This window comes from Zosterops lateralis (assembly GCF_965231275.1).
Source record: "Zosterops lateralis genome assembly, chromosome: 27".
NCBI classification, from domain to species: Eukaryota; Metazoa; Chordata; class Aves; order Passeriformes; family Zosteropidae; genus Zosterops; species Zosterops lateralis.
In genome coordinates this window covers 5,593,143-5,619,412 of record NC_139787.1, presented here as the reverse complement: position 1 = coordinate 5,619,412, position 26,270 = coordinate 5,593,143, and the positions used below count along the sequence as shown (strand labels likewise).

General features: G+C 52.1%; 3 protein-coding genes across 5 annotated transcripts in view; 2 read left to right on the top strand and 1 right to left on the bottom strand.

Moving 5' to 3' along the window:
- ASH1L (ASH1 like histone lysine methyltransferase) overlaps nt 1-4,287 on the bottom strand; it is a 63,606-nt gene extending 59,319 nt beyond the window's left edge. Inside the window, exon 1 of the mRNA XM_083878995.1 lies at nt 4,110-4,287. The gene's annotated coding sequence lies outside the window, so the exon portion shown is untranslated. The remainder of the gene's footprint in view (nt 1-4,109) is intronic.
- Nucleotides 4,288-6,257: 1,970 nt separating this feature from the next.
- DAP3 (death associated protein 3) lies at nt 6,258-21,812 on the top strand. 3 transcript variants are annotated; one of them, XM_083879100.1, is made up of 14 exons: nt 6,258-6,295; nt 7,192-7,268; nt 8,028-8,073; nt 11,881-11,997; nt 14,576-14,677; nt 15,526-15,634; nt 16,034-16,126; nt 17,044-17,174; nt 17,354-17,434; nt 17,787-17,945; nt 18,744-18,803; nt 19,910-19,999; nt 21,432-21,549; nt 21,653-21,811. In XM_083879100.1, the coding sequence occupies exons 3-14, from the start codon at nt 8,032-8,034 to the stop codon at nt 21,736-21,738; spliced, it is 1,188 nt and encodes a 395-aa protein (XP_083735226.1). In that variant the 5' UTR covers nt 6,258-6,295; nt 7,192-7,268; nt 8,028-8,031; the 3' UTR covers nt 21,739-21,811. The 3 variants fall into 3 exon arrangements, with proteins under 3 accessions (XP_083735226.1, XP_083735227.1, XP_083735225.1); XM_083879101.1 differs by having other exon boundaries at nt 6,259-6,295; nt 7,164-7,268; XM_083879099.1 differs by lacking the exon at nt 6,258-6,295 and adding an exon at nt 6,492-6,540 and having other exon boundaries at nt 21,653-21,812.
- A 99-nt stretch (nt 21,813-21,911) lies between these two features.
- Nucleotides 21,912-26,233, top strand: MSTO1 (misato mitochondrial distribution and morphology regulator 1; the record flags this gene model as incomplete). The annotated part of the gene is made up of 14 exons (XM_083878878.1): nt 21,912-21,986; nt 22,076-22,199; nt 22,273-22,327; nt 22,395-22,470; nt 22,552-22,600; nt 22,865-22,952; nt 23,051-23,168; nt 23,259-23,393; nt 23,497-23,649; nt 24,183-24,314; nt 24,405-24,589; nt 24,782-24,880; nt 24,962-25,080; nt 25,286-26,233. 14 exons carry the CDS (start codon nt 21,912-21,914, stop codon nt 25,516-25,518), a joined length of 1,641 nt encoding a protein of 546 aa, XP_083735004.1. The 3' UTR covers nt 25,519-26,233.
- Nucleotides 26,234-26,270: the final 37 nt, after the last annotated feature.

The window sequence follows — 26,270 nt, the reverse complement described above, 5'->3', positions numbered from 1 at the left end:
TCAAGTTCAAGCTTCCTGTCACTGTCTCCAAAGTGTTCTCAAGTGTACCTTGGCTCTTCCTCTGCTCCTGTTCCTTGGAGCTGTTTCCCCAGTGATGCCACTATTTGTTTTCTTTTCTCACTTTACTTTCTCTGTGCTACTCCTCACACTCCGTGTGCCTCACTCGCTGCAGGATCTGTTCCATTCCTCGTGCAGGTTGTGCCTTAAAAACCTTGTGGATGTCAAAGCAAATGAGCAGCCAACTGGTGACAGCCACAGTTCAGAGGCAGCTAAAAAAACCTGCACGAATATACCCTGAAAACTCTAATGCTTTGGGATTTTAAAGACCTAAAACGACCATATTTAACCATGTGAGATGAGGTACTTATCCATGTTTCTGCTTTCCATGTTTGTTGCACCAAGTTCCAAGTCTTGTTCTGAATTATCCCACATCCATGGGATCTGAGGTTAACAAAACATTTGCTGGATTGAAAACCACCTGGTAGCAAATCCCTGCATGGCCTCTCAAGTGACCAGCAAGACATGTCCTCATCACCTCCCTGTGAAGGAAATCACATCAGACTCTCCTCAGCCAGCAGGTTCTGTAGATCTCAAATCCCTCCTGAAATTGTTCTTCCCCAAAAAATTAACTATGAAGCATTTTAACATCCATTTTGACACGTGCCACTGGGAACTAAGTGGTGTTCATTAATGACTTCTCTAATGCCATACAGTTTTAATACCTGGCATTCATCCTTATTCCCCTGGTGTCACATCCCAAGCCCTTTCTGCCCATCAGCTGCTAAGATTTCTGTTCTTCTAATCCTCTGCTTTCCCAGAAAGAAAATGCCTAGGGTTGATTCTACTGCCAAAACCCAGATATGTTTCCCCACACCCCCTCAGCAATATTAACTGAGATTTCCCCCTCTGTTCAATTCAGGATGTTGCATTCATTCCTGCTGCTGCTTTTGTCGATGAAAACACACTGTCATGTCATACTTGGAAGGTGACTATTTTTTTCTTTTGCTTCTTTTCATTGCTTCAGCTCCAAGGGACATTAAAAGCAATTCAGCTGACTGTTATAAATCCCAGAATATTACTACAAACTCTATGGCCTCCCACAGTCCCCTCTCAAATTCCTTGTCTTCTTTTCTTTGCTAAGGAAGACAGCTACCACACTCAGAAAAGAGAAATAAAACGTGGGGAAAAGCCTTACAGTATTTCTCTACATCACAATCCCTGAACAGGGGAAACAGGAGCTCAAGGCCCCTGGATCACCTGCACAAGCATCCTTAAAGTGTTCAGAGATGGAGACATTTATTAGGAATAAAGTTCCTGTTTGTGTTCCAGGAGGTAATAAAACAAAATACTTTCCAACTGGAATCTGCTGGATGTGTTTCTGACAGACAGAAATCCCAGGGGACCTGTCTTGCCAGGAAGAATATTCCACAGAAGTGCTGGGAGCAGAGGCCATGCTCAGGGAAAGCACATGGAGCAGGACACGGGTTTTGTGGGAAGAAAGGCAGAGGACAGACATGATAACATCCTGCAAGTGTGCTCCAGTGGGAGGAAAATTGGGAAGCAGAGACAGAGTTTCTCCTGTTTTTAAACCTGGCTCCAGCTGACACCCTACCTGACTGCAGGTCTGGAATCACAGGGCTGAATTTGGAGGTGCAGGGTAATTCTGTCGGTTGCCTATTCATATGTAAAGAAAGGCAAAATTGCTAAAATCTGCATAACCAGCCCGTGTTTGATGGGAGCAAAGGTTCCTCCACCCTTAGGCTGCGAGTGCCAACATCAGCCAATGCCGACTGCCGAGGGAAAAGCAGTTTGGGAATTCTCCTAAAATATTATCCCATCTGCTACAGTGTGAGTGAGGAGCTCACTGAGAGGTCTCTACATCCAGTGCCTTCCAGGGGATTTTTCTGGACAAAACCCATTTATTTACATCCATCTAGTAAAAAAATAATGGTCACGGCAAACCAGCACTTCCCCTTAAACTCCATACAGATGCCTTTGGTTATTCCCAAACCACCCCAGTGCCAGAATGGCCACACCTGTGCCACAGGTAACAGACAGAAAACCAGGGACAAACACGGATTTTGCTTTCACAGAACAATCACAATAGGCCTCATGACAGATTTTTTCCCTTTGCAAGCTGGAGATGAGACGCATGACCTCACTGGAGTGGGAGAATGTGTCCACAACAGCACCAGCCCTTCCAACAGCAGCAGAAATTAATTTCATTTTTAAAAAGCCAACAATCCCATAGACAACAACATCTCTTTTAAAATACCTTTAATTCAGTAACTACATGTGCTATTGCCACTTTTCTCTTGTGACAACACTGCCATTTTTACCAATATGTCTGTCTCTCCCACCGAAGAAAAAAACTGCTTTTTATATCCTCCAGGACAGTTTAAACTTTTGAAAACAACTGGGGAAAAAAAAAAAAAAAAAAAAGCTTTTTCTGGAAATTGTAACTCAAATTTTGTCACTGGTTATTATCACTCAAACCTTTTTAGGCGACTGCTGACTGCCTGTAGCAATGAATTCAAGTCCAAAAAGAAGTTGTGGTAATTTTGTCTTTTAAACCAAGATGTTTCACACTTAGAACTCTTCAAAATGAAAAAAAAAAAAAGAAAGTCTCTCTTTTATACTCTCAGACAGTTGAGAAAACCTTTGAGTAAGAACACTTCTTAAGAACTCAAGCAGGCAGACAGATGATGATTTTAGAGCCCATCTCTCCCCATATGTTCAAGCAGCTGCCAGAACTTCCCCATTTCCCACAGAGGCACCAGGGATGATCCCAAGGTCCTCAAGGATGACCACAGGAAACACGAGCCTTAAAGAATTCACCTCCACACCACTGGGAAACAAGTGCAGGTGCACCCTAAATCACTGCAAGGAGGACAGACAGCCAAATCAAATCAGCAAAGAAGGTGCACTGCCCCTGAAAATGGAAACTGAGATTTCAAGGGATGAAGATAAAGCCACAGGTTCTGTCCCTGCTCCCAGAGCTCCCACAACCTCCAGTTTCCCCGAGTGGCTCCTGACAACACACAGCCAGCAGCAGAGCGAATGCGTGTCCCGAGGCCATCGGATGGAAACCCACATTCCAAGCAGCTTCCAGTTCTCTGCTACATAATTAACAGGGTGAAGAACCACAAACCAAGGGCCAAAGCCAGAGTTAGAAAGTCAAGAGAACACAGAAGAGAAAGACAAGGACGGGAACACATTTTGGCTTTTGATGTGAAAGATTGCTAAGGCCAAAATAAAGCTCAACAACCTAAACCAAAATTCATGCTCAATAAAGCTAAAATAGGATTAATATTGCAATGAAAATAAAATTTCAGAAGTATGATCTTGGAGAAGGGAGATGACAAACTCTACAAGACACTGACCCAGTAAACCAGCCAACATCCCAAAACCCTAAAAACCACACAAATATTTGGCAAGGAGAGCCCTGGCTCCGTCCCCCGCATCCCCCACCCGTCACACGGGGCAGGACCGCGCCGTGCCCGGGGAAACACCGAACTTCAGGATGCGCAGCCCCGGGCACGGCCCCGCTCTGCAGGGAAGCGGGGGTCAGGAGGGGCCCCCGGGGCGGCCGGCAGGTGACAGCCCGGCCCCCGAGCCGCGTCCCAGCGCAGCTGTCAGGTTCCCGCAGCCCCGGGGGGCTGCCCCGGCCCGGGGCCCGCCGCCGCCGCTCCTGTCACCGGGCCCCGCCGCCAGCGGGGATCCCCTGCCCCTCGCCGCGGTCCCTGTCAGGGATCCCCCGGTGCCTCCCGTGCGGGCCCGGCTGTCAGGGACTCCCCGGCCCATCCCCGGCTGTCAGGGATCCCCCGCGCCGCTCCCCGTCCGGGTCCACGCTGCGCTCCGGGCCCTGCTGGGGATCTCCCCCCCCGCCGCCCCCGGGGATCCCCCGCCGTCACCGGGGATACCCAGCGCCCGGCACCGGGCCGGGAGCGGGGATGCGGTGCGGGGGTGCGGATGAAGCGCGGGGGAGACACGGAGGAGATGCGGGCGGGGTGCGGGGCGGCCCCGCGGCGGATCCCGGCGCGCCTCCCCTCCCCCCGGGCCGCGGGCCTGAGGCGGTCCCAGTCCCCGCCCGCCCGCCCGCTCCTCACCGTGTCAGCGGCAGTGCGGCCGAGGCCGAGCACGGGCTGCTCCGCGCCGCATCCCCGCGGCCGTCCGAGCGCGGACGGGGCCGGGGCGGGACCGGGACCGAGCGGCCGCCGCGGCGGGGCCTGAGCCGAGCGAGGCGGCAGAACCAAAATGGCGGCGGCTCCTGCTCCGCCGCGAGCGAGCGCACGGACACGCCCCCGCCGCCGGACACGCCCACTCCGCACCCGACCACGCCCCCAGCGCGGCCACACCCCCGCGGGCAGAGGGCGCGGCGGGCACTCCTGGCCACGCCCCCATTGACCACGCCTAGGTTGATCACGCCCATTTAGGCCCCGCCCCTCCGATCCCGGTCACGCCCACCGGGAAAATGCCCAGGAAAGGACGGGATAGGAAAACGCGCTTTTTTGCCTCAAAGTGATGCAGGTGGTTTTTTCACCCGCAAAGCCATCTTTCCTTGAATGCCACATCCACGCACTTGCCAGTTCAGGGTCATTAAAGTCTTTTCATGAATCTGGACTCATGGGATGTTAAGGGGTTGGAATGGACCTTAAAGGTCATTTAGTCTCAACCCTCCTGCCATGGGCAGAGACATCTTACACTAGATCTTGTCCAGCCTTGCTGGGGATCCAGGGGCAGCCACAGCTTCTCTGGACAGCCTCTGCCAGAGCCTCACCACCTTCAAAGGAGGAATTTCTTCCTAATAGGTGACCTAACTTTTCCCTCTGTCAATTTCTACTCCTTGTCCTATCACTACAGTTCCTGACGAAGAGTCCCTTTCCATCTCCCTTTAGATCCTGGAAGGTGCTTTGAGGTCTCCCCAGATCCTGCTCTTCTCCAGGCTGAATAGTCCCAACTCTCCCAGCCCTTTTAACTATGTTGTTGTCCCCACTAGACTTCTTTCATCAGCTCCATATCCTTTGTATTTTGGGAATGATGGAATGATGCTCACAATATCTGATGGGAATTGCTACAGCCATTTGTAATGGCTGTTAAACAGTGTTTTAAAACACTGTCTGCCAGAAATAGGAGAAATTAATTAAAAAATAGTATTACAGCAATATGCATATATAAAATCCAAATGAACAAAAATCCTTGTGACTAAAACAACCATAGCCAAAAGAAATGTGAAGTCTTTGCAGAAGCAGAGATTTAAGTTGTCAATACTTGAAAACCTGGCAATGAAACCACGAACAGCAAATTGCTTTTGCACTACGCATGCAAAATTCAATCCTGAGAATCCAGATGACTCCTCAGAAATGAAAAACGGGCTGTCCCTGAGCCAGCGCTGTGACCTGGTGACCAAGAAGGCCAACAAAATACTGGGGGCATCAGGCCGAGCATTCCCAGCAGGTCAGGGAGTGACCCTGCCCCTCTGCCCAGCCCTGGCAGGCACCTCTGCACTGCTGTGCCCAGCTCTGGCATCCTCAGCACAGCAGGGACAGGGAGCTCCCAAAGGGTGACAAAGATGCTGAAGGGCCTGGAGAGATCCCTGCCCAGGAAAGGCTGAGGGAGCTGGGGCTGTTCAGCCTGGAGAGGAGCCCCAGCTGGGAGGGGCCCTCAGCCCTGGTGTCCCTGGGTGTCCCCAGGTGTCCCTGGGTGCCCCTGTGTGCAGGGAGGGCAGAGCAGGCCCAGGTCCAGGCTCTGCTCCAGGCCCAGCAATGGCACCAGAGGCACGGGCAGGGCCTGAGGCAGGAACTGCCCCTGCACAGGAGGCACAACTTGTGCCCTGGGCAGGGCCCAGCCCTGAGCAGAGCCCAGAGAGGCTGTGGAGCCTCCCTGCCTGGACATGGCAGACCCATCTGGCCACAGCCCTGTGCCCTGTGCTCTGGGGTGGCCCTGTCTGAGCAGGGAGGTGGCACCAGGCGTGACCCACAGCGGTCCCTCCCAACCTGATCCATGCCGGCATTCTGATTTAATTTGTCCATTTCTGAAAACCCGGCGACAAACCGCGAGCACCCGCCAAACCCGCATCCCGGGCCCGGCCGGGATGAAATCAATTAAACAAACGATCAAATTAACAAATTAACGCCGCTGGTACAGGAACCCCGCCACGGGGAGGCCGCGCCCCCTCTGGCCACGCCCTCCCCGGCCACGCCCCGCGTGTCCCTCAGCGCCTCCCGTAGCGGTCGCGTCATCGCGGGGCTGCGGCGGCGCCGGCGGCGGGGCGGGACCGGCCCCGGTGGGCCCGGTGAGTGCGGGGGCACCGCGGGCCCCTCGGTCACACCGCGGGCCCCTCGGGGGCACGGCCGCGCCCTCCCGGTTCCCGCGGGGCCGCGCCGCTCCGGCCCCGGGTGTGACCGGGAGTGGGGAACGGAGCCCGCGGGCGGCACGTGGGAGGCACCGGGCGGGCCGGGCCGCGCTCGGTCCTCAGCGGCCGCGGGTTGTTTTTATTTAATCCGGAGAGCCGAGGCGTTCTGGTGGTGATGGATGGCTGTAAATGCACCTTTGGGGTTGTCTGCGTAATTTTTGGTGGTAAAACCACAGAAATCCACGCGTGTAGCGCCCCCGGTGCTCCGGGGCTGTTCCGAACCTGGCCCGGGGGAGCGGCCGCGGTTTCAATCTCCTGTCCCAGGAACGGAGCCCCCGAGCAGCCCCCACAGCTGCCTTGGTCATTCAGGGCTTTGTCAGAATGCTCGGGGTGCCCAAAGTTAACGGCAGGTTTTGAAAAGAAGCCAACAGCAAGTTAAAAAAAAAAATCAACAGGAAGTTTAAAAGTATTAACAGAATTCAGTCTTTGTGACTCCTTAATTCTCCGCAATTTTAGTTGTGTCTGAGAAAGCAGCTTTCCCGTCCCTGCTTTCTTTGCAGCTAACACTGCTGTGAAACCACAGGGATCGTTTCCCACGTGGGGCAGGATTTCTCCTTGCCGTGCTCCACGTGCCAGCAAGGCGGGTAAAATGACCGAAAATTCCTCTGCAGGATGAGATCTTCACTCATTCCTGAAATAGCAAGAGTGGGGGTTGGTTCTCCCGTGTTTATTTTAGTTGAACGAATGAGAACCGACCTTCACAGCGTTCACACCCTCCCCTGTGGGGTTGTTTTCCCACTCCCTGCAGTAACAGGTGGAAATGCTGTTCTGTGCAGGTGAACCAGCTTTGTCTTGCTCAGCTGCAGGTAACCACCAATTCCACTGAGGCAGGAACTCCTCCTGAGGAATTAAGGTAATTAATACTCTCTTTGAATGCAACTTATTGCACCCAAGAATTCTCAAAGCATCCTTGTTGTGCACTGTCAGTATTTTCTCCTCTGGAGGTTCTGTGCAAACGGCCTTGGATGCCAGCAGACGTGTAACCTCTTTACTTCACTCTTTGCCTCTATTTGTGCATCACAGCTGCTCAAGTGTTTGGGGTTTTTCCTCCTGCTGTAACCAGGGATATCTGAGCAGTAAATACTGGCAATGATTAGGATGAAGTTGGAGACACAGAAGCACCTTCAGTTTCTGCATTATTCCAGTTCACAATAATCACTGCTGCAGTCTTACGTCTCTTAACAGTCAAAATTCCTTTCCCAGTCAATCCCAACAAAAGACTGTTCTCACTAGGAGAGTGAAATACCTTCATTTACAAAGTGAGGGTTTTTGTTTTTTTCTGTTCACATCTCTGAAAAAATGCCACATAATTTTTATTAGTTTTACTTATACTTTATTAGGCTTTTTTTTAAAAATAATGGACTAGTTTTTATTTTAAACTATTTGTAATTTCTATGTTTTAATGGCATGGTTTTTATTCTATTTTTTTAAATAGTTTTTCTTAGGGAAGTGGTGCTGGTCACCAGTCTGTGTCACTGCAGAGCATCTGACACTTGGTCTGAATTATCTGTGTGCCTTGTCATTAAGGTCTTTCAACACAAACAGTTCTCTCCCAGTGTAAGATAATCAGGCATAACAAACCCAACTAAAATATCCACTTCTGTTCCTGCAGGAAAATGCTGAGAAGTCTGCAAGGACTTGTCTGCCGTTCTCTAAAGGTGAGTCCTGTAAGAGCCTGGTGCCATTTCCAATATTGCTACTTTCCCATGGCCTGGAATGACAATTTAAAGCTAAATTTACAGTACAATTATGGACAATTTACAGTAAAAAGTGAAATTTTTTTCTTATATTTGTCAGCTAAAACCTTGGTAGCTCCTCTAAGTTGGGCGTGTAAACTCCCATTGTGGGCCAAGGGAAGAGCTGGTCCAGCGTTTCCACCTTTCCCTGAGGAGTCTGGGGAGAGTGAGCCTGAGGGATGCTGAGATCCTGCACCTTCCATTCAGGTGTTTCTCAGGGAACAGGGGTTACTCCACTTGCTCTGCATGGCTGGAATGTACAGAGGAATAAGCCACCAGCCTTGCACAAAGCCTGTGCTGCTGGTGGGAAGAGTTTTGCCAAAAGTCATAGAATCATAGAATATCCCAAGCTGGAAGGGACCCACAAGGATCATGAGTCCAATTCCTGGCCCTCCCTGGACACCCCAACAATCCCAGCCTGTGCTGGGAGCTCCAAAGGCTCCTGGAGCTCTGGCAGCTGTGGGGCTGTGCCCATTCCCTGGGGAGTCTGGGCAGTGCCTGAGCACCTTCTGGGGAAACAACCTTTTCTTTTTTTCATTTTCTGAGCCAAAAAGTGTCTCAGTGCTTCGGCTGGGTGTAGTGATACCAGCCCTGTGTTACCCACAGAGCCTCCTTGAACCCTTAACAGCAGCAGGAGCTCATGGTGCAAGTCTGGAATGGCTTCCTGATGGAGAAGAGTTCCAGCTGTGCTGTTTGCTGCTGCCTTTTCCAGGCTTTGCCCCTGGAGCACAGCGATGTGACCGAGGGTGGCTGCAGCTGCCTTTTGCAGCTCTGGCTGTGCAGTGCTTCCCTTCCCGGGCTGCTGCCAGCATTCCTGAGCCTGGGATCTGTGGAATATACAGGAACAGCCCGGCATTCCTGAGCCCGGGATCTGTGGAACACACGGGAACAGCCTGGCATTCCTGAGCCCGGGATCTCTGGGACATGCAGGAACAGCCCGGCATTCCTGAGCCTGGGATCTGTGGAATACACGGGAACAGGCCGGCTTTCCTGAGCCTGAGATCTCTGGGACATGCAGGAACAGCCCGGCATTCCTGAGCCCGGGATCTGTGGAATACACGGGAACAGCCCGGGGCCTCTGGAACACGCGGGAACAGCTCCACCTCATGGCTCGGGACTCCCGATTCATCTCCGGGCACCACGTGATGATTCGCTGCCATTTCAGGGATCCCAGGGAGGCGACTCCTGTCCTTTGGCAGATGGAAACTTATCCCGAAATCCACTCCCCGCTCCCGGGAAAAACGGCGTTGGGAGAGCCCGATGGATGTGCCGGGGGTGGCTGTGCAGAGCTGCACAGGGAGCCAGGGAGGGCTGTGGATGTTTCTGGCATTCCGAAGCCGAGGAATCAATCCTGAGCTTTTGTTCAGGAGGAGGGACCCAGGGGCACTTTGCTGTCCTAAACTCAGGATATAAAATGCTTCAGCAGGGGTGTCCTGAGCTGTCTGTAGGCTGTTTAAAATGTAGATTCTCTCCCGGGTGGATTTTTTAGATGGAAACAGTGCTTGGTGAAGTGCAAGTCTGTATCTCTGGAGCTCAGGACAGTTGTGAACAGGCTTGCTGCCTGTGTTGACTTTGTAGCACCTCAGAGAGAAGCAATTCCATCTCTCCGGGTGCTTGGGAGCTGCTTCCACAGTCCACAAAGGCAAAGTTCCAAAGCTCCAGGAGGTTCCAGGGGGTTTGGGGAAAGAGCTGTCCTGCTAAGGCTGCAAGGGACAATGTAGAACGTGTCATTACAGGGGACAGGTGGAGTCATTTACAGATGGGATGTGCTGTGTTGATGAAAAAAAAAAATAGAAATTTTATGTGTTTGGCTGCAAGACCAGAGGACTGGACTTCAAGACAAAGTCTCCTCACACTTGCATTCTGACTTCCACTCCCTTCAGAGAACTCATGAGGAGCTGGTTTGTGGCCCATAGAGATTCCAGGTCCCGCTGAGCTCGGGGCTTTTTAAAACACGAGATTGCTAATACTGGTTTGATGAAGCATTATTCAGCTCAGGGCTGTATCTGGACATGCCTAAAATCTGAACACAGAGCAAGAAGTTTATCCTTGCTTCATTTTCATTCACCACTGCACTGGTCAGGGATAAGGATTTGTGTGATACCCCTGGGAAAGGATGAGCAGGGAGCTTCCCTACAAGCTGAGCAAAGCTCACAGCCCTCACACACTCCCCTGGGGCTTGAGGAGAGAGAATGCGGGATCACAGAATCACGGGATGGACTGGGTTGGGAGGGACCTCACACCACATCCAGTCCCACTTCCTGCCATGGGCAGGGACATCTTCCTTAGACCAGGCTGCTCCAAACCCCATCCAACTTGACCTTGGACACTTCCAGGGATCAGGGGGCAGCCACAGCCTCTCTGGGCACCCTGTTCAAGGATGTGCAAGGGAAATGAGAGGGACTCTGATTCCCGGCTGGGAGTGACTTAGGGCTGGCATTTTCTAGGTGATCAGGTGAAAAGAGTCACCTTCTTAGTTATTCATGTATTAAATTGGCATCTTTGTGCCTTGCTCAAGGCTGTAAATTGTTACCTCCATGGATTTGAAACTAAACAGAGCCAAATAAACCATCCTAAAGGATCATTTGGATTTGAGGAGGAAAAGGGCAATGTGGGAACAGGATGTGTTGGGTGATCTCCCTATTTGCACTGCAGCAGTTTGTTCCAGAGGGTCCAGACTGATTTAATTCCTTCCCTAACAGGAGGGCAAATGCCCAAATGCTGATTCAGTCATCTGGAATGTGGGTAATGCCACTTTCACTGGAACCCTTGTGGCTTTGCAGTGGCCCCCTGAGGGGCACTGGGGTGGCAGCAGAGCTGTGTCATGCCATGGGGAGCTGAAACAGCTGTCCCTGGCTCTGAGCTTTGCATTCTGCTGCTCTCACCCAGACAGACAAAATAGGAAACTGCTGGCTCTGTTCAGCTGCAACTGGCCCTGTCAGTGCTGTGAGGGACTCTCAGCTTCTCCCAGAGCCTGTCTGGAGGATGCACTTTCTAAATCATTGACAAATGTTTGTGTTTTCTTTCACCACAACATAATAAAATGCTTGTCCTGCCACTGCTCACTTTCTTGCCTGTTTTGGCTGGGCTTTGCAGGCAGGCTTCAGCAGTCTGTCTGGGGAAAAATGAATTAATCAGCTTAGCTGGCTGTTTTGGTTTCTCAGCCACGTCTGTATCCTAATGCCAGAGTCTGGATGCAGGGACACAGTCAGGGAAATCAGTGCAGGGAGTGTAATTATAAATATCAAATAGTGGGCAGAGCTGCTGTAATCCCTCGGTAATTGGGGTGATTATGGATTGCTAGACAGCCTGAATTTTCAGGGTGCTGCCACTCCTCAGTGTAGGCAGAAATACCGTGGGCACTTCCCAGCAGTGAGGCCTTAATGGCTGGATGTGGGATCTTAAGGAATTTTGTGGGGTTAAACTCAGGCGCAGGGCTTGGATTACTGAGGTGGCTTCAGGTGGAACTGGCTCAGGTAGGAAGGGTTTCAGAGCAGGTATCTAAATGTGAAATCTGGTTCTACAGCATGTGGGTTTTCATGATGAATTTCCATGCTAATGATGAGCTTTCATTCTAATTGCAATCAGAGTTCAGCTCTGGGTTGCACGTGCCTCGGCGGGAACACAGAGTGTGAGCCACGAGCGCTCAGAACAGACTCCCTGGGTTGTTTTTCACCATCAGTCCTTGGCTGCTGAGAGCTTTGTCTCTTTGCCTTGTTCTCCCCGCAGCTGGACCGTGGCTGTGCCCTCCACACAGCAGCCAGGGGTGGCCTGAGCTCCGTGTCCAGCCAGGATGTCCCAGCAGAAAACCTCCGCGCAGTTTTCCACACCAGCGAGAGCGACCCGGTGAGTGAGTGCCACCACTGTCCCTGCGCAGGGCTGGCTGTCCTGGGTGCCACCAGGGGCCATGCTGGGAGCCAGCAGTGCTGCCTGGGACTGTGCTGTTCCAGGGAAAGGGGTACACAGACCTAAACCAGGGATCCAGCCCCAAGGGAACCATGGGGCCATGGCTGTACAGGGCAGCTGCTCAGGATGGGCTGCTCTGCCTGAGAGCTCCTGGAAACAAGTATTGATCTCTTCTCCAGAGCTGCACAGACGAGAGTGTATTGCACAGGCTGGGACATGGCTTAGCTTGTCATCAGACACCATTCATTTCAACTCCAGGGTTATTCTTCCCTGAAAAAGCCTCCCTGAGTTGGCTGTGAAGGAGATAAAAACCACACCCCAGATGACCTCAGCGCAGCTCTGCAGCATCACAATTCCAGCCTCACACTCTGTCTCAAGCACAAAATGAAGGGGAATAGATGAATGGAATAAAGCCTTTGAGGTGCTTTTCTGCTGCCTGTGTAATGGGAGTCTCTGGGTGCCGATTCCTCCAGGGTCTCTATGGAAACGGCAGCGGGAGATGATCTGCTGCACGTGACCCGGTGTCTCCATGGATTGCACAGCACAGGCCAGATGGCCACTATTGTCCTCACTGTCCTGTGCTGCCTTTTCGTTGCCAGGCAACTGGCTCTGGCATTCTGACTTGTGCCTCAGCTTTGGCACAGCTTTGGCCGGCTCAGCCCTCCCTGGCCTTGCTGGGTCACTCCAGCAGCAAACCCTGGTGCTCCCCAGCTCCTGCACCAGACAATCCCGTTTAAATGGGACTAAGAAAGCCACTAAACACAAAAATTTCCATCAGAGTTTGTGTATCTTTCCATTAGCAAAGTTCCAAGTGACTAAACGTGAGGATAAAGACACTGACCCACGTTATGTAGGAGAGTGAAGGAATTTGCCCAAAGTCAGGGATGAAGCTGAGGATGAAAATGGGCTCTGGAGTCCTGCACTTCTGTTTGAGTCATGGAAAACCACAGGTGCTGCTGGTCTCCAGCATGTGCAGGAGAACTCCAGGGAATTCACAGTTTGAAATAAGGTTGGGAAAAGCTTCAAGTGTCACTTCATAGTTCTCCTCAGGTGATGCCTCCTTTCAGCAGGGCACCTCTTGAGCAGCCAGGATTTAACATTTTTCCCCTGCTGCAAAGATTTCCTGAGCAGAGAACCCCAGTTTGGCAGCTCCAGCAGCTCAGCCCTTTGCTGAAGTTACCAAATCGTTTCTTCCTAGAAATCATTCCTTGAATCAGGAGTTCCTCAAATCCTGCAGCTGTGCCAAGGCAAACCACAGAGTCCAGGACACCCTGGCCTGTCCTGGGAGAACCTTTTCTAGGGAGGTGTGGAACAGGGGTAGTTGCTGTGTGGAAGGGGCAGAAGGTGAGAGCAGAGGTGTATTTTGTGCTGAAAGGCTGCATATCTGGTCTGAAGAAGGGAAGGGAGACTTTACAAGAACCTTGGGGCCAGAAAATTCATGGATATGCAACAGAGCTACAAACAGTGGTCCATGAAAGATCCATCAAGAACTGGGAAAAGCCAAATATTTCTGGCCAAACAGGCAGAAGTCACACCTGCACATAAAAATGCTCACACATAAAATAAAGAAAACAAGGAAGTGGTTATATTTGTTGTTGTGCATGCCAGTTTTTATAAGTATCAAGAATAAAGAGGAGGATATTTTTACTTTAAATCCATGGAAAAACTCAGAAAGCAGAGCAGGACAAGATCTGAGCACCAAAGATTAACACAGAACTGCTAAAAGTCACACAGGAAGGGCTGCAGAGTAGTTTCTATTTACTGTCCTAATTAGACAAGACATAAAAACGGACAACTTAAGCAACAGGAAGTAAGTAAGTGCTTTGCAGGTATTGCATGGCAGGAAAAGAGAATAATGAAGGGAAAAAGTAGACATTAAATTCTCAGATCCCAGTAACAAGAGCTTCTTGCTGTCATTGTAGTGAGAGGTGCAAGTAAACACCAGAAATAAATGCAGCAGGATTCAAGTCCAGTGGAGGAATAGCCCTGATCACTGAGGTTACTACAAGGGACTGAAAATTATTGCCCCAGAAAAGAGATTGTGAGTTTTTAAGCTTCCAAACCCAGTAACCAAATGGCACCATAGGAATTACTCCCTGGGGGCAGCAGCCCAAGGCAGAAAACATCATTTTGTCGCAAAAGAAATTGAATGTGACACCAGCAGGTAACTCAAAAGGGTGTCACACCTCTGTTAAGGTTTGGGGGGACTGGTCAAAGGTGAGGTAAATTTATGGAGCATGGGGCCACTGGTGCCCCCAAAACACCACAGTTCATACATGAGCTCAGGGAATCTCATCACTGTTTAATGTCAGGTGGAATCTCCTTTCTTTAGCCTCCTCCAAAGCACCTGCCAGCAGTGTCCTGACCCCACAATTCCTGCTTCATCTTGCTCTGCCTCCCAGTAAGAGAGTACTGCCTGTGGCTGAGCAGAGCATTGCCTCCCTGTCCCATCCTCCCAGGCCACCTGTGTCCAGGAAAGAAGCATCACCAGTGTGACAATTCTCATTTTCCCTTCCAGGCCAAGCACACGGAGCAGCACGAGGGTCGTCTGTACAACATCCCCCTGGAGGAGGTGAAGGCTGTGTTCCCCCATGGGCTGCCCTATCGCTTCCAGCAGCAGGTATTCCAGCTTGTAGGGAATGCACTCAGCTTGCCCAGGGAGGCTGTGGCTGCCCCTGGATCCCTGGAAGTATCCAAGGCCAGGCTGGACAGGGTTTGGAACAACTTGGGATAATGGAAGGGAGTGGGATGTGATGGTCTTTAAAGTCCCATCCAAACCATTCCACAGCTCTGTGTGGGAAGAACCAGATCCGTTGGTGACTTTGATGTTTTCCTGTTGGAATGAGAGAGCAGGAGTGCAGTTATTCCTGGCCCTTATTGTTGTTTTCAACATCTAAAAGAGATGAGTCAGTCACCCAGAGCAGCAGCAGAAGAGTTTGAGGGTTCCACCTCAGGCAACCTTCATTGCAGTGTTCTTCATCTCTAACATCCAACATAATGAATTACAGTAATATTTTCCATGGCTATATTTCTGTGTGAAACAGGCTGTCTCAAGAAATAAGTTTGTATCTGCAACAAAACAATTTTGTCTCCTGATTTGTGTGGTGAGACAGATGGAGCTGTGCCGGGCTCTGCTCCTTGAGCAGCTGCCTGCCTGAGTCAGGAACAGATTCCTTACCTGTGCTTATCCAGGTCACTGAGTTGGATTCATAGACAGGCCAGTCACCCACGCCCCAGTCAGTGGGAACAGGGTGGAACAGCTGATCCAGAAAACCCTTTCCAGGCACAGGAGGACAAGAGGGTCCCTTCACCGAGGGGAAGCAGCGCTTGACCAGCCCTGTGGGTGCTGCTGGGCAGAGAGGGCAGAGTTGGGGGTGTTGGGAGCCTCCAGGCAGGGGTGGAGCTGAGCTGGGGGCAGCTGTGCTGGGCCAGCTCGTGGCAGCTGGGTCACATCTGCTCCTTGCTCAGATCCAGACCTTCAACGAGGCACGTGTGATGGTGCGGAAACCGGCGCTGGAGCTCCTCGCATACCTGAAGGGCTCCAACTTTGCCCATCCTGCTGTCAGATACGTGATCTGTATCCTTTAACTGGAGGGTAGAATGAGAAGAAACACAAGCAGTTTGTGCAGGTGAGAGGGTTGTTGTGAGCCTGAGCTGGCTTAGTCTCCAGGAGGTGGTTGTGCCATGTGGTCTGTGGGCAGTGCAGGGACTCCGGGCACTTTAGGAAGTGTTTGGATACCTTTATTCTAATGATGGCACAGACCTACAAACAGAGTCAGCACACAGGGTGTGGGGCTCCTCAGCTCTGCTCAGTGGGGTGGGGGACAGGGAGAAGGAAGTCTGTGGGTTTGCTGGATGAAATGCCATCCTTGCTTTGACGAGCTCCAAACTCCCTTTATCCCTTTCTGAAGGAATCACAATCAAGTGCAAACTGAGGCGATTTTTCAGAGACTTTCCTTGACAGTCCTTGTTGGAGATGGTGAGAGAGGAACAGGGAAGACCATGACTCTGTGCCATGTGGTTCACTACTGCTCGAGGCAGGGCTGGCTGGTGCTGCACATTCCAGATGGTGAGAAAACCAGGGCTCTGTTACTACACCAAACACCAAAAGAAGCTGCTTTGGGAGCTGTAGGATATCCCACCACAATCTGTCCTTGTTTTTCTGTAGTGGAGAAGGTTCATATAACAAACAACCCCTAAATAAAGTAGAGCATAGTTAGTTATTTTCACCTGCTCACAACGTACTTTGGGTCAGTCTGGTTTTCTCCATTGTTAATGAGCACAGGAAGAGATTGTTTGGGGTCTGTGTGCCCTTCTCTGATCCCAGAGGGGAGTTCTCCAGTAAGGATGAAGCTGTATTCACCTCTGGGGTCTCACTGCAGGAAGGACCTGTTGAAATGAATCCAGAGGAGGCACCAAGATGATCAGAGGGATCAGGGGAACAACTCTGCTGGGAGAATTGGGATTGTTCAACCTGGAGAACAAAAGGCTCTGGTTTTACCTAACTCTGGCCTTCCAGGACCTAATGGGGCTACAATAAAAATGGAGAGAGACTATTTACAAGGGAGTGGAGGGACAGGACAAGGGGGAATGGCCTTCTACTGCCAGAGGGCAGGGTTAGATGGGATTCAGGGAACAAATTCCTCCCTGGGAGGGTGGAGAGGCCCTGGCACAGGGTGCCCAGAGAAGCTGTGGTTGCTCCATCCCTGGCAGTGTCCAAGGCCAGGCTGGACAGGGCTTGGAGCAACCTGAGATAGTGGGAGGTGTCCCTGCCCATGGCAGGGGGTGGGACTGGTTTATCTTCAAGGTCCCTCCCAAACCATTCCATGATTTTGTGACTTTCCTTACCAGAGTTGCAGAATAAGGACATGCAACACAAACATCTCACCATCCCCACCTCATATCATTATTTTGACAAAAAAAAAAAAAAAAAAAAAAAAAAAAAAAAAAAAAAAAATCAAAACAACTCTCTTATTTTGCTCACAGCTCACCTCTGGGTGAAGAACTGCAAGGAGCTTTTGCAGTCTTCCTACAAGAAAGACCGGCTGGATCAGCCTCTGCAGGCCTCTGTTTGGCTCAAGAACTTCAAAAGCTCCAATGAACGTTTCCTGCAAGAGGTTTGTGGCTGCAAACCCCACCCAGTGCCCTGTGCTGGACCTCAGGTGCTGCAGAAAAAGCACTTTAGGTCCCCTCTGTGGGGATGGCTGGTGGTGGTGGATACTTTTACCAGGTTCTGCAATCCAGCCTTGCTTTGCCTCCTTTCAACCTCAATCTGATCATAGTTTTCTTCCCACAGATAAAAACACAAAAAAAATACATGTGGGGCAAACAAGAAAGCACAGAGGAGGGCAGACCTTTGGGGGAAGTGGTGGAGCAGGTAAGGAACAACCACTGCTGCTGGTGGATCCTATCACTGTGTTTGTGGAACAGATTGCTCCTAAAGATCTCAGAGATGTGAGTCCTGGGAAATAGAAGTGTCTCCCTACCAACAAAAGATGTTGTGGAGGCTGTGGTGGATCTGTAAAGAAAATTCTACAGAGAATTTGGACAGAAGACAAAGTTAGAATCTGAAATTCCCATGACTGGATGCTCAGACTGCTCTTTGGATAGGAACAAAGAGGTTCTTGACTGTCAGTTTGTCTTCCCCGAGGAAGGGCAGCCCAAAAGTCCCCAGCACCACCCCTTAGCCAGAAATGCAGGCTGAGCTCTGTGCCTTGTGCTCCCTGCAGGGTCTGGCTCGTGTCAGGAGCGCCAGTGACGCCGTGGGGGTGGTGCTGAGGGAGATCAAGCAGCAGAGTCACCGCGGCTCCTTCCGGCTCCTGGTGGCCGTGGACGGCGTCAACGCGCTCTGGGGACGGACCTCGCTGAGGAAGGAGGACAAGAGCCCTGTGAGGATGATGAGCCCCTTCCTGGGGCTACCTAAAAACAAAGGTTCCCCCAGGGGCTACACTCAAAAACTGGATGATGAGTCATGGGGTTTCATACTTTCTTTTTTTATAAGTTTGGTCCATTTGCATATTGGGCGTTAAGCTTCAGGTAATGAAGTCATTTACCCCAAGTTTACTCCCCCCAACCTACTTTTGTTTACACCTCTCAGGGCCTGAGGCAGTGAGGTGTCCTTGATTTCCAGGCCTGGAGAGGAATTGTTGTGTCTGACCAAAATGGGAAAGCAGCAGCTCACACTGTGTGTAGTTTAGAGTTATACACCAAAGAGCTGCAGGATTACAAATCTATGAAAAATACAAAAGCTAAAATCCTAAGGCATCATTCCCCCCCTCATCATTCCCAGAGCTCTGCCCTGGGGACAACCCTGATTCCTGCTGCAGGAGAGAGCAGGAAGGGTGCTTGTTTCTGTTTTAGTTCTATGGCAATCCCTGAAAATGTTCATTTGGCTTTGGAGGGGCCTGAAAGGTTCATATTGTGCTTTAGACAATTTTTACTGATTTTTTACTGTCTCTCCCTGAGACAGAAGTGCAGGTGGGTGTTGTTGGAGAGGCAGGGCCTGGGTGTTGCTCAGTGCAGCATGACTCAGGCTCGATACTGCAGGGCTAAGGGAAAGCAGAGAAAAAAACGTGCCTGAAGGATACAAATGATCCTGCCAGCCTGATTGGAAGGAGGGGAGGGGAATTGGTGTCTCAGATAGAAGCTGCTGGCAATAAAAAAGTGATGCAGAAAATCTCCCCCAGGTTTCTCCGGAGGAGCTGACGCTCGTGCACAACCTGCGCAAGATGGTGAGGAATGATTGGGTGAGTTCCAGGCTCTGCCTTTGGCTGTGTCACTCCCAGCAATTACAGCTGCCACAAGCCCAAAGCTATGAGTCCAGCACTGCTGAAAGAGAGCACAGGCACAGCATCAGTGTCTCATCAGTGCTTGTGACACCACCTGAGGAGAATGAGAACAGGTCCAATCTGTGGCACCATTTCCTGATTCCCCTGCCAAGCTCCAGTGTAGTATCCTGAGCTGGAGGTGTTTGATAGCCCTTGGGACAGTTTGGGTTATGATTTTTTTGAACTAATGAGAACTTCTGGTTTCTGAACATTTTGCTGTAGGAGTCAACTCCTCCTGCTGCTTTTTCAACCCCCTGGATGCTCAGAGTTAGAACGAGTAGGCTTCAGATTTAAAGGTATATAGGAAATTCCTTTTTAAAGTATTTCACTTGTTTGCATAGAAAACCAGTTATAGGTAAGAAAAGTTTTAATACCAGCCCTGGGAACATGAGTTGTGTGTTTCCCCTGTGCTCACATGGACTTGGAGCAGCCAGGATTAGTGTGGTCAGGAGCATTATGAAAAGTTAATCTTGTAGAATGTTTGAAGAATCCAGATGCCAGAATGGGATCTAACACCCCACTCAGTCCAACCCCCTGCCATGGACAGGGACACCTCCCACTGTCCCACGTTGTTCCCAGGCCTGTCCAACCTGGCCTTGGGCACTGCCAGGGATCCAGGGGCAGCCACAGCTTCTCTGGGCACCCTGTGCCAGGGGCTCACCACCCTCCCAGGGAGGAATTTGTTCCCTGAATCCCATCTAACCCTGCCCTTTGGCAGTGGGTGGCCATTCCCCCTTGTCCTGTCACTCCATCCCTTATCCCAAGACCCTCTCCAGCTCTCCTAGTGTCCCTTTAGGCCCTGGCAGGGGCTCTGAGCTCTCCCTGGAGCCTTCCCTTCTCCAGGTGAACACTCCCAACTCTCCCAACCTGGTTCCAGAGCAGAGGGGCTCCATCATGGAACCTTTGTGGTCTCCTCTGGACTTGCTCCAGCAGCTCCATCCTCCAAGAAGATGCCTCAGGGGTTGATGCTGAACCAGCACTGGGTTTGCAGCTAACAGGATTTTTATTTCTGATCTGCCTTCCAGAGTGGAGGTGCCATTGTGACCACCCTCAGCCAGACTGGCTCACTCTTCAAACCCAGCTCAGCCTACACTCCCCAGGAGTTGCTGGGAAAGGTGAGTCATGGCCTCTTTTGTGTTGTTTTTTTTTTTTTTCCCTCTTCACATTGGAAAACAAACAAAAATCTTGGTTGGTGACCTGGTTCTGTTTTAAGGAGACACTGTTCAGGGGCTCTGTGGATCACACCCATCTAGGTCAGCAGTGCCCTGACAGCCAGGGGAGCCAGCAGAGTCCTGGGCTGTGCCAGGCACACGGACAAGGCAGGGGATTGTCCCTGCTCTGGGCTGGGGCACTTCGGTCATCACAATCTGCTGAGGTGTCTTTCTCTGCCTCGGCCAGCCCTGACACCTCAACAGTAAAGGGGGCACGGCTCGGTAGCAGGGTGAACCTCACCGACCCTGTGAGTTCTTGTTTTGCTTGAAGGAGTGAAGCAACGATGGCAGGAAAAAAGAGGAGGCTGTTCTGGGTTAAGTGCTGGCTTTATTCATCAGGGTATCTGCCCCAGCAGACACCCCTCAGCAGAAGCAGCGGGGGAAAAACGAGGGAAAAGAATCTCTTTGAACCCCCGAATGCAACACCTTTTATTGGGGGGAGGAACTCAGGGATGGGTCTAACGGGACAAATCAGGGGCAAACGGGGCATGGCTCTCTGGATAAATGACATACATAGTAACAAATTAATAACTCAGGTGGGGAGACAGCTGAAGTCTTGTCCAATCACTTGGGGTTTTTCATGGAACTTTCCAGACTTTTGGGAGAGACCCCAAAGTGACAGACAAGGCCCAGGGGCTGGATAACTTCTGACTGACACATAACTGGGGTTGGGATGAAACCAATGAGGGTGGAACATGGATGCATGGGGCAAACCATTATAACTTATAAAAATGAACTTAATACAAAGAACAAATACATACATAAACTGATAAAACCAAACCCACACCACTACAACAATCTATGAAAGGTCTGAAGCTGCTGTAGAGTGTCCAGAGGAGGGACACGAGCATGGTGAAGGGTCTGGAGGATGAGGAGCATCTTGAGGGCATTTAGTCTGTCCAGATGGAAAAGAGGACACAAAGGAGTCCTCAGGGATCTGCAGCTGCTCAGGAGGGGCAGTGGAGGGGCAGCTCTGATTTCTGCTCCCTGTGACCAGGACAGGACCCAAGGGAATGCCTGGAGCTGTGTCAGGGGAGGGTTGGGCTGGACAGCAGCAAAAGGCTCTTCCCCCAGAGGGTGCTGGGGCACTGAACAGGGAATGGTCTCAGCCCCAAGGCTGCCAGAGCTCGAGGAGCATTTGGACAACACTCCCAGGCACAGGATGGGATTGTTGGTGTCTCCAGGGTCAGGAGTTGGACTGGATGATCCTTGTGGGTCCCTTCCAACTCTGGATATTCCATGACTCCATGACTAAGCTCTGGTTGAGCTCCCAAGGCATCTGGGGTGTGTCCCCACCCAGTCCCCGGCACTGACCCCGACTGATCTCCCTTCCCAGGAGGGGTTCGATGCCTTAGACCCCTTTGTGCCCATCCCGGTCCCCAACTACAGCCCGAGGGAGTTCGAGAGCTGCTACGGCTACTACCTGGAGCGCAAGTGGCTGCAGCACGAGAAAGGTCAGTGCCCGAGGAGGGGGCAAAAACTGGGGCTGTGCCCGCTCCCTCCGCTGCCGTTCCCTCCCTCCATCTCTCCCTCAATCTCTCTCTCTCTCCCTCGCAGCGCACACGGAGGACGGGAAGGCGGAGCTGCGGTTCCTGAGCGGCTCCAACCCGCGGCAGCTGGACCGGCTGGCGGGGCCCCTATAGCGCAATAAAGGCTCCGTGGTCCCGGTGTCCGTCTCTGTGTCCGTGCCCCGTGTTGGTGTCCTGTGCGCGTACCCGTGTCCGGCGCGCGTTCCCGGCCCCGCTGGCGTCCCCGCCCGTCCGGGGCGGGCCCGGCCGTGACGCGCTCCCGGTTCCTGCGGCGGGGCCGCGCGGCGATGCCGGGGGAGGCGGTCACGCTGCAGCTCGGGCACTACTCGGGCTGCGTGGGCGCGCACTGGTGGGGGCTGCAGGTGCGGGGGGGCTGCGGGGCGGGAGGGGGCCGGGCCGGGCCGGGGCTCGCTCTGATCTCTTCCTCCGCCGTTCCCCCCGTTCCCCGCAGGCCGCCGCGCTGCGCAGCGCCCCCGAGCCCGCCGAGCTCCGCGCGGCCGCGCTGCTCCGCTTCGGGCGGGGCCCGGGCGGCGCCGAGACCCCCACGCCGCGTCTGGTGGCGCTGGAGCTGAAAGGTACCGCGGGACGGGGGGCTCGGGGGCCCCGCCGCCACCGGGCAGCCCCGCCGTGACCGGGCTCTCTTTGCAGGCGGCGTGGGCTCGCTCAGACCCGACGGGGCGGGCACGGAGCCGCCGGTGACCTGGTGAGTGCGGGGCTGGACGGGCGGGACGGGCCGAGGCCGCCGCAGCTGCCGCCGCTTTGTGTCGCAGGGACGGGGCCGTTGCCGATTACCGGGACCGCGCCCCGGCCGGGGACTGCGCGCCGCGGGACACGGGGAGCCGCAGGGTGAGCGCGGCCGCGGGTCCCGCACCGCTCCCGGCCCGGGACACGAGGCAAAGCGCCCCGTAACCGGGATTGTTCCCCTAGGGAGACGCTGCCGGGGACGGGAAGGGAAATCCCGGTGCTGCGAGGCCAGGTTTGTGCGCGGGCCGGTGCGGGTTCGGTTCATTCATCGGGATCAGGGTTCCAGAAAGGCAGAATTCCCTGGTCCCTGCTGTGGGAGAACGTGTCAGTAGACAAGGAGAAGGAAAACTATGGGATAAGACTGCTTGGCTTATAGAAAGCTGGGTCAGAGCAGCAAATGGGCTTAAAAACTGGACAAATTAAAAACCTGATTTCTGCATTCCCAGGGACGCTCAGAGCTGAAAGGCCCTTTGCTCTCCCCTCTGTCTCTGTGCAGCTCCCTCGGTGCTGCTCTGGTCCGATTACCTCAACGTGCACCTGCACCCCAAGAGTCTCTACGTGATCCGGCAGTACCTGCACGATGGGTACGCCCAGGGGTTTGGTCCAGAACCCAAAACAGGAGCTGAGCTTTGCCTTCAAAGGATGAATAAAAGGGATAAAATAACCCCTCTTAACCCCTTAGGGACTGTGGTTGTCTGGAAGCCTTTGGGCAAGGTGAAAGTCTCCTGCAGGACCCTGCCTGCCTTGAGGAGTTGGAAGATCGGCTGCACTTCTATGTTGAGGAGTGTGATTACCTTCAGGTTCACACCTTATCCAACCTCCTTTTGCTTTCAAGAAACTTTCTGCTCAAGGTGAAGCAGAATCTGAGATGCTGCCATTGTTTCCCACAGGGGTTTCAGGTCCTCTGTGACCTTCACAATGGATTCTCTGGAGTTGGTGCCAAGGTGACAGAGCTGCTCCGTGATGAGTATTCACAGAAAGGGATCCTGACCTGGGGCTTGACTCCAGTCCTGAGTACTGTGGGAGTGAGTAAACAGTGGGGAGATGCAAGAACAGGTGCCCAGCCTGGGTTTGACAGGTTCTTGTCTGCTCTTTAAGATTCCAGTGGTTGGATTTTTTTCCCCCCAGGACCCTCAGAACAATTTTTACAGACTGATGAACACAGCTCTGGGTATTGCCCACCTCGCTCGTCACAGCTCTCTCCTCTGCCCCATGTCACTCAGTGGGAGTTTGGGAATCAAGCCAGAACCTCCTGTGACGTTTCCATACATAAAATACGACGTAAGTCTTGGATTGGGATCAACCACCATGGTTGGTTTTCAGCTCGTGCAGCTTTACCCCTTTCAAAGTGTTTTCTGTTTTTCATGGTGCTGTTCTGCTCAGCAGAGACCTTTTCCTGCTTTTTCACTGGGGCTTAGCTGCCAACTTTTGATTTCTGTACTTTTCTTCCTACTTTTGAAAATATTAACACATTTCCTTGGCCACTGTAGTTTCTGGTGGGGTGCTGCCTGCAGTGTTGGCACTGAAGAAAAGGCTTTACTACATTATTCTCCATGCTCAGAGTAACTCCAGCCTCGCTGGAGCCTTAAGGAGCCAAATAAAGATAAGGAAACTGGCACCAGAGCATTTGTTAGCAAACAGCTGGGCTGGAGGTACCGTTACACACTAACTGCTTATCCCAACCCTGACATAACTGTTAAACAGCTCTTTTAAAAGCACAACTTGCAGTCTGGTTAAGTTAAATACACAAAACTGGGTTAAGGAAGGGGTAACTGTGACCTATCCTGTAACTCCTGCCTTTGTCTCCTCCCCAGGCATCCCTGAACTACCATAGCAGTGCGATTTTGGCAGCAGCACTTGATACTCTCACGGCTCCCTACCGGCTCTGGTCCTCCCAGGGCTCCATGATGCACTTTGCTGACTCCCTCACCTTTTCTGGGAGGAAGGTGAGGGCACCTTCCAGCTGTGCTGCAGCTGTTCTGCACATCCCCAGTGCCAGGGGAGTGTTCCAGACTCTGCTCTGTCACCACCTCCAGGTCGTGGCTGCGTGGGCGGCTCTTCCCTTCCCTGCCTTATCCAGCTCTTCACTCCCTGATGTCTTGAGTGCCCACCAGCAGGACGTGCCCTGGAAGCTCCTGTCCTCGTGGAGGGAGCAAAAGGTCAGCTGCTGTTTTGCTCAGTCTGTTGTGCTACGAGGAATTTGCCAAGAGAAGCCCACCAGGTAAATCAGCATTTGAACTGCACTTCCTGCAGGGATTCCTCACTGGAGGCATCCACACTCCCTCCATTTGGAGAGCCAGCTGAAGGGAGGAGCAGTCTAGTGACTCACTGCTACTAATTTTAGAGCAAAAATGTAAAAAGCAGCTGAGGCAGTGATGGTTTCAGGCTGGAAAACCCTGAATTTCCTTTGCAGCAGCTGCCCGGGCCAGCCCCGGTCCCCCCTGCACAGCTGTGAGAGTCCCGAGCAGGTGCTCCAGCAGTTCCTCCACACCCAATTCCCAGGAGCCTTCAGGTGGGTACAGGCAATGGGTGGCTGGTTTAGCGCAGGGAACAGTTGAGGGAGCTCTGGGTAACTTTATTCATCTCCTCACAGCACATCCCATGTGCTCCAGCAGCCCTGTGACACCCGGCCTCCCTTCCCCCAGTTCTTCTCTCCTCTCCTGACCAGACAAGGCTTCCTCCTGGACAAAGCTCAGGGCTATTCCTCAGGAGGTAACAAATGCCCCTTAAACTCTGCAAAAGAGAGATCAGGGCCTAACATAGGTAAAAACTATTAATAACAAATGAACCCAGTGTGGAGTGTTGGAGGGTACAAGTAGTGAGTGTGGAGCAGCTCAGTTCAAGCTTGTGAAGTAGCTCAGGGCAGGGACTGATATTTTGGCTGGTGTTTAACTCTGCTGTGTGTGTGAACCTGCAGGAGTTGAAAGCATTCCCGTGCTGGCAGCCCTGCAGAGCACCCCCGTGCTGCACTCGCTGCTCTCGGGGCTCTGCCGAGAGCTGCAGGCGCCCAACGTGCGGCGCTGGAGCAGCTTCTTCACGGCCGGGGTGGAACAGGACGACTTCCAGGAGGCCCTGGAGGAGCTCAAGACCCTGTCCCAGTGCTATGAGACAGGGTTTGGAGCATCTGAGGATGAAGCAGACTCAGACTAAGCCACCTTAATTACTGGGAGAAGTGAGAGTGGCTTTAGGATCACTCCCAAAATAAAGGGAATGGTTTTGGAGACGGCCCAGCTGCTGCTTTCTTCTCATTTCACCAAAAATCTTCTGGCCTAAGTTCTCCAGCTACTCACAGTTGTGTTGCAAAGGAGGAAAGCTGCTTTTATACATTTTGGTTGGCTTTTTTGGATTGTGCAAAGTAGATTTGCTCTGCCTGTTAAAATAAACCCACACGATAAATAGCTAATTCAGACTGTAACTATCTCACATACAGGCTCCAGAGAAGGGGCTTGATCTGGGGGGGAATTATAGCACCACTTGTCCTCCTAATTGGTGCTTTTTATCCATTATGCTAGTTTCCTGAAACCTATAAAACGTACTCACCCCTAGGGGGCTGAATTTTTGTGGATATCTTTCCATAACTGCTCCTGAAGGCCTTCAAATAAAGATCCCCTTTTATATTACCTTCTTACTAAAATCATCTCGAGTTTCATTTTCAGGTTAGGAAAAAGGCAACAGTTTGTTCCACATGAAAACTGACACAGTAAAGAACAATATTTACAAGTTCTGGTCAGAGGCTGCTGGGCCCAACCTTCACCCCAAGGCCAGGTCAGTGTCCACAAGTTCTGTTTTCACTGCTGAAGCTCTCCAGGGAGGTTCTAGAGAGTGTTCTCATCTTACTTCCTGCCTTTGGTTTGGGATGGGCTGGAAGTGCAGCAGGAAATTGAATTAAAAAAAAAAAAAAA